Genomic DNA, 10729 nt, shown 5'->3' with positions numbered 1-10729 from the left:
AGGTAGGGATAAACTGGCTTTATTAGAATGATTGTCAAATGCACCCACCAGCCACACACACGTCTACACTCACACACAGACACATGCACCCATTTTTACATCCAGGTCTCTTACATATCAAAGCCTGACAAGGATCTGTATGGCTGCACTTTGCTGTTATATAACTTCATTTTCTTTTAAATGGACACAGCTTTAGATGTTAACTTTAGCTTTATTGCATTTGTACAAAAATCTTGAAAATTTCTCTAAGGGGGTTGGCCCCACACCATGTTTTCCTCTCCCCAAGCATGCTAAGGACAGGAATAAGCAGATTTTCTTGTAGGCAACTGACAGTTTGCATTTAGATAAAATATATTTCAATGAAATTATTTTTATTATTCCATTATTTTATTATTCCATTTAGTAAATTGCTGATTTGGGTGATAAGTACATATCCACTGTCATATATTTTATCAATAGATTTTTCTTTGGCTTAGAATGATTTTAAAGATCGAAGAGAAAATTGATTCTATAATTTAGCTATGATGCTTCTAACAAGGCAAACTTCTCACAAACTCTTTATTTAGACAGGTCTGTAAATAGGAGTGCTGTGTCCTCTGCCTCCTTCTTTTGACTCAGTAGTCTTCAGCATCACCAGCACAGATGGCAAGCAGAGATTTTTCATAATGCCCTGAAGCAAAATTCTGAAACAACCAAACAAAAAAACAATGTATATGAAATAAAATGTCATAGTATTTCCAAAAAGAAGCATGATTCCTCTGAATTACAACGAGAAAGATCCATGGGCCGTTACCGTTTCCAAAACTGTTCACTCTTTTCATCTAAAAATTTAATATGTTCTGAGAACTATTCCCAGTGGAACTTATTGGAAAATAATAGCCTGGTTATAGTCAATAGAATAGGGTTTATATAAAGTTGATTGAACTCTAATGTGTATTTATGAAAAGAATAACTCACAGTAGAATTAAATCTCCTCAACTTTAAAAGAGGTGTACTAATATTGTTGTTATAAATCAGCTTAGAGTCTGGAGGGCAAATTAACAATATGCCTCCAAAGACTTAAAAACATTTACACTCACCAATGCAGTAATTCTACTTCAAGAAATGTATCCTAAGGAAATAATGATCAATTATTGATGAGCACAAAAATTTACACTAAAAAATATAGACAACATTATGCATAATAGTGAAAAAGTAAAAATCAATATTTAAAATATGGGATAGTTTATATATTTTATAACTTATACAGTGGAATACCATGATTCAGTAAAAGTATTCCTTTTTGTAGTAAAGCATATTAATTTTATATATATTTTTAAAAGCAGCACCTACAACAGTTCATTACTGATTGTCTGTGGTGAAGAATAAGGGCAATTTTTATCTCCTTTTTATGATCTTCTATAGTTTCTAAGTTTTTAAAAACAATAATAGTAAGAAATAAATGGGATTATAAAAACTATGTTAAAGATCAACTATCATATTAATGTTCTCTTAAAAAAGTCATGCAATTATAATTCACTGTTTTAAATGCATTTAGTAAAGTTACATTAATTACATGTAGACTTTGAGGTGGCTCAGTTAATTGAAGTATATATGTTAGAATTCACTTATTCATTTAGAAAATGAGTTTTGACATTTCTCAATTAGAAATGTTCATCATCCTTTAAAGTTTAGGGTTTTGAAGGTAGGTGCAAGGGCAGTTTTATCAAAATAAAGGAATAAAATGCCTCTTAACTCCTGCAATGTCTTTTTTGGAGCAACTTTGGTTATGCAAAGGCTTACAGGGTCTTCTGTTGTTTTTAATGGTCTTTTGGTCCTTAGGTTGTCAAGTTGCTTCTGGATCACTTTTAATAAACTAAAAAGCTATTTTGTGCAATTGAAAATTTCAGTGTAAAGCAATGTGAACAGGTAACAGCACTCAGCTACACGCAAAGTATAAGGTAAGATATATTCTCAGGGCCTTGTGCTTGGTTTAATACCCTGGTGATGCCATCCCAAAATTCTTTATAATTATTTGAATGAGAGGTTAAATATTTTAATTTTAGATTGGGTGCCAAAAATTACATGTGTAGCCCTGTATATCCTAATAATTCTTTGCTAGGTTTTATCAAAATCCAGACTAAAGCTACATATTAGAATGGACAAATTTGTTTGTTTACTTCAGAATCATTGCTGCTTTGCCCTTCAACAGCTAAAGGGGTTTATAGAATTACATAACTATCAAAGTTAAATTCCTGCACGTTACCAGTTTATAGGATTCCACTGGCTGCCCTGCCTTCTATGACAATATGAGAGGAGAACTGAACTGATCTAAGAAGCCTTTTCACAGTTAGTGTGGCCTTATTGTAAATCGTACCTTTCCTGATACTGATCATGCTCAAAATTTAACTCACAAAGCCCAATTACACAATTAAGGGATGAATACTTTACATGACTCCATCAACAATTTTTGTTTGAAACACATAAAAAATTCCCTTACTGAGATGAAGGGAGTTCCTCATTTAGCCCTTGTTGATGCACTAAATACTGTCTGATGGACTAGAGTAGATCATCTTGTCAGAATAGCTAACTTTTTAGATTCTAACACAAAGTTACTTAAAGCTCTTATATCAGTTTTAAAAATGATAAAATCTGGGTGAAAATAAATCACGTGTAGGAGATTTACTTTGATGTCATGAAACAGCGATTTTCCGTATCTCTCTTTGTATCGTTTCCTGATGGTCATCAGATCTATTTCACTTCTGGCGATTAGGATCCTGATTACAGTTTTATTATGGAACCCGAAGTCCTAAAAGAGACAGAGAAGGAAAGAAAAAAATTGGAAAATGGTACCTTAAAGTTAATCTGTCTAATATAGATTCAACCTCTTTTCTGTGGCTGTTTATTCATCCTGTAGTCCTCAAACACTACAGGGGATCGGGGGAGTGCCCACCTCTGACTCCCATATCCTCTGAGACTTCGCCTTCTCTCATACAGTGTACACACAGTGAAGCATTCTACCTGTTTGACTTCTTTCCTTTGCTTTATTTATTTATTTTGTTGAAGTATAATTGACATAATTTTGCCTATTAATTCCAGATGTATGTCATAGTGATTCAGTATTTTTATACATTACAAAATGTTTCCCATCAATCTAATTTTTCACCATACAGTTTTTTGCCTTACAGTTATTGCATTCCCAAAACTGTATGCTAAATCAGTGTTATTTATCTTATAACTGGAAGTTTGTACCTCTGAATTCCCATTAGCTATATCACCTGTTCCCCCACCCCTCTCCCTTGGTGACCAGCAGTTTGTTTCTTGTATCTGTGAGTCTGTTTCTGTTTTGTTTATTCATCTGTTTTGTTTTTTAGATTCTACACATAAATGAAATAATATGGTATTTGTCTTTCTCTGACTTATTTAACTTAGCATAATACCCTCTAGGGCCATCCATGTTGTTGCAAATGGGAAGATTTCATTCTTTTTAATGGCTGAGTAATATTCCTGTGTCTGTGTGCATGTGTGTGTGTGTGTGTGTGTGTGTGTGTGTGTGTGTGTGTGTTTGTGTGTGTGTGAAACATTCTTTATTGATGGGAACATAGGTTATTTCTTGGCTATTGTACATAATACCACAATGAACATAGGGTCACTTATATCTCTTCAAATTGGTGTTTTTATTTTCTTTGAATAAATTCTCAGAAGTAGAATAGCTGAATGGGATGGTAGTTCTATTTTTTAAGTTTTTCAGGAAACTCAATACTGTTTTCCATATTGGCTGCACCAATTTACACTCACACCAACTCTGTATGAGGATTCTCTTTTCTCCACATTCTTGCCAACTCATGTTATTTTTTGTCTTTTTGATAATAGCTAATCTGGCAGGTACAAGGTGATATCTCATTGTGGTTTTGATGTGTATTTCCCTGATGATTAGAGATATCGAGCATCTTTTCATGAGCCCATTGGCCAGTTGGCCATCTGTATATTGCCTGTAGTGGAACTGCTGGAGTGGTGTGGGTCAGGGGCCTCGGGCATGCTGGGGCTGCCCTAGCAGGCTGGGTAGAGCATCTGGACCCTGTTTCTGTCTCTGCTATCAAGGTGGAGGAGAAATGTGAAAATTGGTACTTGTTCACACCTCTGACCCCGGAGAGACTTCCAATAGTTCCTCACCCATTTGGTGGATGTTTTACGGTTCATGAATGAATTTCCTTTACTTACAGTATATTTGCCCTTTATACTGCTGTTTCATCGCTGTGCCCAGTGAATCTGGTGCATAGTGATCTGTGCACAGGCACCTCAGTGATATCCCTCCCTACTATAGGTCTTTGTGTAGAGGTGACTCTGTCTCCAACTCTCCTATCCTTCTCTGTGTGGACCCTTCATTATTTGTTGTGCAGAAGCTGCTCAGCTTTCAGTTGTTCTTCAGGAGGAATTGCTCCATATGTAGGTGTAGATTTGGTGTGTCGGTGGGAGGAAGTGAGTTCGGGATCTTCCTACATTAGCGTTCGGGCCCCCTTCCTATTTTACTTCTTAAATGTCCCGTAATATCTATTTCCATTGTCACTACCTTGATGCTGGCCCTTATCATTTCACCCTGATCCTGCAATAGTTCCTTTCTTTCACCACCCGACCAACCTTCACATTCTCTCCTTCCTGATTCTGCAATAGTTCTTTCCTTTGAGCCTGGTCAACCTTCACACTGTCTCCCTCACACTGCATTATAAAATACAAATCTGATCATTTGCTCTTTCTAGGTAAAAATTCTAGGCCAGTGAGGGAGGGGGTTTTGAATTATGTTAGAGGAACATTGATATGTCCGAGTGAGACAGCAATTACATTTTTATTTTACAGTTTATTACTAAAAATTGTAAAAAAAAATCCAGGTATTTGAAATATTTTTGGATTTAAACTCAAATACTGAAAAATAAAAATCAGTTCCTGTATACTAGCTCCAGAAAGAATATTGCTTTATAAACCAAGTTCAATTTGTCTTTTCAAATGGAATAATGGGGACATCCAGTGGCCAAGGAGCATAATATATATGTGTGTGTAGAGATACACATATATATGTGTGTGTGTGTGTATATATATATATGTAAAATTTTATTTTATATATATATATATATATATATATATATATTTGGCATAATAAAATTTTTGATGTCTGAATGTTTTGGGTATAGACCTCTAAGCAATCTTTTCATAATTTGAGGTAAATAAATTATTTACCCAAATTTCCATATTTAAATTGTATATCATTCACTTAGAGTGCACTAGAGAAAAATACCTGCAATTTTCTTTGATTAGGAGTAGTGTAAACAGCTTTGACCAACATTTACATTTGAGGTCATCATATGTCAAAAATTAAATTATTTGAATATACAATCCTCCTCTTTACCTCTAAACCAGTTGTAAGTACATGCATTTTCATTTTTGCATTGAAACACACAGAGAAAGAATTTTTATTTATTATTAGAATAAGTAGCCCTCAACTTGGACAGATTTGGAATCAAACTAATTATGCTTATTTCCCCATGGTCATTCACAAGTGAAACTTCATTCTCTTTTTAGAGAAGGACATTGTTGAAATCATTCCATAGCATTGTCCAATACATTATTTAAAAATTTTTTTAAATCAAGTCAATTTTTTTTCTGCTTGGAAATAAAATAGAAGCAGAGAGCTATGAGCATAGGCTACATGTGTTCTGAGGATACATAGGTTGGTTCTTGTATGTAAATAAAAAATACTCTTTACAAAAGATATATAATAGAAATATTCTCAACTATTATCATATTATCCCAGCTTACTAGCTACTTTTAAGAAGTTGGTCTGTAAAAACAACTTTGAGGATAAAACAGACTTTTAAAACTACTGACTTAAAAAAAAATAATTTTCACAAAGTTTTTGAGATATGATACATGTATAATGATTTGTATCAGAACTTTTCTTTTTCTAAGAATGTGTTATGCACATTATGGATAAAATGTGCATTGTCTCATGCATTTAAGTTTTTGTTTCTTTGAAAATAAATGCACCAAAGGAAGTGTGATCGACTATCACACTAAATATGAACAACATTCTCATTTAATTACAAAATAGATTATTGTTATCTAGCCATCTCTTCTTAAAGTACTTTCTAAAATAACACTTTAAGTTTAAAAATAACCACTGGCATTATTTCATTTTTTTTTTTTTAAATTTCAGAAATGTAGCAATTTCTTACTAAGGGTTTATAATGTTTTGACATTTCCTGCTTGATACTATATGTTTTGTGCTTGAGTTAAGTGTGAACTAGGGGTCTTTGGCAAAATACAAAAGCTTTTGGGTTTGCCAGCTTCTTCATATGCTAAGAACTGCTAAAGCACATGGGAGAGATAGCTCCCATGGAGTCATACTTCTCAAGTAACTCAATTTGATGCAGAAAGCAGAGCATTATTTATTTGGTTGTTCTCATTTTGGTGTATAATACATTTTTTCCCCACTTGAGCATATTTTGTTTGAAATGAATATGTTTGTATACAAGTTCAAAAATGTTTAAATAATAAAAGTAAACCTAATGCTTTGAGAAAGTAAACATGATTATCTGGGAAAATTTTAAAAATATGTGGGTCATACTTACATGGATTGCACTATATAGTCTATAAGCAAAATAGGCTGGTTTATCTCGAATACAGAGAACTAGGAAAAATCAGAGGAAAGAAAAGAAAATTTGAGAATGACAACATATATTTTCTTCAGAATTTGGGAAACAATGAAAACACTTCTTTTTTTTCTGTTAAAATCTTGGGAGAGTGAAACTTTTTGAGTCCGATGTGGGAAACCTCATTGTAAATTGTAGTAAAATTTCAATATTTAAAATAGTGGTAAAACTATAACCTATAAAAAATGTAAAGCAACAATATTATAATGACTCATTCAGGTTTTCATTTAGTCTATGTCTTTCTCTTGGAGATCTCTTAGTTCTTTCACAGTGTCTAGTGAAGAAAGATGTGTCCCTTTTACCTGAAAATTAAATAAAGCTTTAAAGAGACCCAGGTTATCACCACTATTATAGATTTTTATTATTATAAAACTCAATATACAATTGATTCATTTTCCCAAACACTATTTTTAGTCCCTCATAGACTTGTGAATAGATCTGAGGTCTTTCTCTCTTCTTTTTAAAGATTTTTTAATTTATGTGAGAGAGAGAAGGAGAGACAGAGACCGAGAGTGGGTGGGGAATAGGAGAGAAAAAGTGAATCTCAAGCAGACTCCCCACTGAGTGTGGAGCCTCCCCCTTGGGACTGAATCTCCAACCCTGAGATCATGACCTGAGCCAAAATCAAGAGTCACATGCTCAACCAGTTGAACAACCCAGGCATCCCAAATCTGAGATCTCTTAAAAACAAACAAACAAACAAACAAAAACCTGGATGGGTGATAAGGGGCATGGAGTACTGTTAGGAGTCATCTAATCAAAACCATTATGACATTAGAACCACTTAGAACCTAGTGAACAGTTGTCCTTAATGGAGGTCATTTGATTATTATTGACATTCAATAATGTTTATTTGAATAAGTAAATAAATTAATAAACAAATGAGTAACATATGTGAGGCTATAACTTCTCGGCAAAATAAAGTCATCACAACAGTGTTTTCTCTACAGTTCAAATAATAATTTTAGGTTGTAAGACCATGCCTTCATCTTTTACATTTATTTATAACTGTGAACTTCATAGAACACTCTTGAGTCTCTGCTAGAATGTGGACACTTTCATTGCTTTTGTTGTTGTTTTACTGTTCCATTTGCACAGCCTAAATCAAAGGCCACAATAGTGGATGATTCAATAAATGTTTATTGAATAAATGAATGAATCAGTTAAATTGTTTTCTGCTATTTCTCATGTCCACTATTTCCTCTTACCTACTGCTTTGTTTGTGGTACGGTATATAGTGGAAAGAGAGCAATCTTGGAATTCAAATGACATGGGTTCTAGTCATAACTTTGTTGCTCATTAGTTGATGGACTTTGAAGTAGTCAATTAACCTCCTTGGCCTTGTTAAATGGGTTGCAATGTGATATATTATTAAACTATTTTGAAAATTAGCCAAAACAAATGTCCCATATTCTCAGAAAAACACACACATACTCATATATTGTATACTATTTTAAGGATTTCATAGACCCCACCAAACCTTTTTAATGGAACCCTAGCTTGAAACTCCTTTAGAAGCTAAGGTATAAAAATTATGTTCCTTGCCATCTCAAATGCCCATGTATGTTTGTGCCATTCTAGGAATGGAAAATCATAATATACATTTATTCAACAAATGTAAATGGTTACTTGATGTGTGTTCTTTATGGGGACATTTCACAAAGATATTTCATTTGTAGTTCCTACAATGTATGCTGTCAAGTCACAGCACAGAACAAGGTACAGCATAGTGGTTTCATAGTAGTTGTTATGGATAACTACCACTGTTTTCTTCTCTATGGGAAGATATCTTTTCTTAAGAAAGAGATGGAAGTATGTCCCTTTCACAATAGCCTGGAGAAATCACTATTGAGTAACAACTTGGCAAATTTTTGTTTATGGTAGAACTTACTCCTAAAGGCAAAATATTAAAGATGATGACAAAAAGACTCTTCCACTTGGAGAAAAGGAAGCCAGATTTCTAGCATTTATCTGCTTTTTAACAAGGGAATGGAAATCAGTACATATAAATGAGTTCAAAGGTATGAGATCCCAGTTACCTGAGAGAGTGAGATTTCAATGTTTCCCAGTATGAAAGTTGAACCAGCTATTATGGAAGGGTATTAGTTCATTAAAGTTATCAAGTTGCCAGTTTAGTGCATTGTATGAGTAGCTAATGTACTTTTCCTCTATAGAGTTAACATCTTCACTAAATAATTAAATTCAGGGAAAGTAACTCAATGAAGAGCAAAGTCATGCATGTTTAATTCAATCAGAGCTAATCAGCACTTATTGTGGAATTGAAGGTCTGCTGTACACCAAATAAATCATTACTTACCAATTGCAACTAGCAACTCTTGGAAGTATCCATCATAGCATTCATTAATGGCATCTACTATGTCTTGCCCAGAAATATTTTGAAATTCCTGGAAAACTTCAACAAATTGATATAATTCAAAGGAGATTTTGTTCATATTATGATTTTAAAATATAAATATTATAAATTTAAAATATAAATATTGGTTAGCTTGTTACACATAATGAAAGTAAATAAAGTACAGGGGTACAGGTTGAGTTGGAGTAGGCTATCTTTCACAATTTTTATAGTGTTTTATATATGTAGAAAAAAATAAAACAATTTTTTAACTAAAAGAAACAGAAAAGTATAGAAGCCAAACAATATGCAAACTAATATGAATGCACTTCTAAGACAAATATGACGGCTTCACATAAATCATGACATTAATGATAATCTCCTTGACTTGTAAGTTAAACCATGATTACTATATTCTCTTCAAGAAAACATCTAATAGGCCTAATAGAAAATAGCTAATTTATTTGAGTAAGTTCTCCATCATGATTTTGATGATTGATGATTTTGAAAGATTCAATATTTAAAGTTTATATAATTCAATTTTTGGAAAAAATAAAATTATAAGAAAAATTTATTCCTTAGTAATGTCATTAGATAAGACATTCTGTATAAATATAATTCAAAATAAGTACCTTTGTGATCAGTGACTTTCCTCTATATGTAACATTTCCCTTTTTTGCCCTTCTAGTTAACTACTTGCTTTCTATTAAACTATCAGTTAAGTAGCTGAAAAGAAACCTGATTAATAATTACCGAGCCACAGTTGTTGATAGCTTTTGTTGCACAGGATCATTTGCAGCATGGTTTTGTGTTCCCCTGTCTTCTGCTGACAGGCTTCCCACAGGACCTGAAACATCATATCGCTAGGAAGTCGCTTCATAACCACCACAGACCATTTTAACAAAGGTTTTTCATAGTCACTTTGAGATCTGGTTCTAGTTACCATTGCATCCTGAGCAGCCATAGCAGGGTCTGTGTATCCTTCCTCTCTGGTTCCCTGTAAAATAAGCACAGGTTTTCCTTTGTAAATTTTCTTGATTAACAACCCATATAGGATTATTGGGACAAAAATCTTTGAACCACCAAAAACATTGGTAATTCCTTAAAAAATTCTATCATTATTTGAAATTAGTCTACATTTGTTGAATATTATATGAAACATAGGTCCTTTTTAAAAATGGGGGGTTTTATCTTTTCTTTGCACCAGTGGTAATCTTTCAAAGGCATTGAAGTGTTTTTACTCTGATGACTCTCTATGCAGTATCTTCTTCCCATCAAACTGGGCATCATCCAAGGCCTGGTAGTGGGTAGTACTATTGGATTTAACATTTTTGGAGTGAAAATGCAGAGAGAAAGAATGAGTTAATATTCAGTCTCTGACTTGTCAAATAGGATACATGCAACAAAATAATAATGAAATCCAGATTTTGTAGAGTAAGAATATTTTACAAATTTGTATCATGCCCACCACTCCCACCCATTTATCATATAAAGAATAAATATGGCCAAGTTGATTAGAGATTCTATTACAAACAGGAAGGAAGGAGGGCTAGCCAGTGCAGGAGCTTCTGATCTCCAAGGATTATGACTATACAGTCTGGGGGGAAGAGTTCAGAGAGACATATGATTAGACAGTTCATTTACTATTTCCCTTGGGTTGAGATCTGGAGGGAAGGCTTTTCTTCTCGTTTCA

The 10729-nt window shown here is 33.4% G+C and overlaps 1 protein-coding gene across 1 annotated transcript in view; it reads right to left on the bottom strand.

Moving 5' to 3' along the window:
* Positions 1-614: 614 nt before the first annotated feature.
* LOC111152959 (annexin A10) overlaps positions 615-10729 on the bottom strand; it is a 75633-nt gene continuing 65518 nt past the window's right edge. The window contains exons 7-12 of the mRNA XM_022511721.1: positions 9980-10033; positions 9790-9883; positions 9001-9096; positions 6603-6661; positions 2666-2788; positions 615-683 (exon numbers count right to left, since the gene is read on the bottom strand). Coding sequence (XP_022367429.1) covers positions 615-683; positions 2666-2788; positions 6603-6661; positions 9001-9096; positions 9790-9883; positions 9980-10033 — 495 coding nt within the window. The remainder of the gene's footprint in view (positions 684-2665; positions 2789-6602; positions 6662-9000; positions 9097-9789; positions 9884-9979; positions 10034-10729) is intronic.

The sequence above is a fragment of the Enhydra lutris genome, unplaced genomic scaffold (assembly GCF_002288905.1).
Source record: "Enhydra lutris kenyoni isolate GAN:26980312 unplaced genomic scaffold, ASM228890v2 scaffoldscaffold3, whole genome shotgun sequence".
Taxonomy (NCBI): domain Eukaryota; kingdom Metazoa; phylum Chordata; class Mammalia; order Carnivora; family Mustelidae; genus Enhydra; species Enhydra lutris.
The sequence above is the reverse complement of the archived record's forward strand: the minus strand, read 5'-3'. Positions and strand labels throughout refer to the sequence as shown.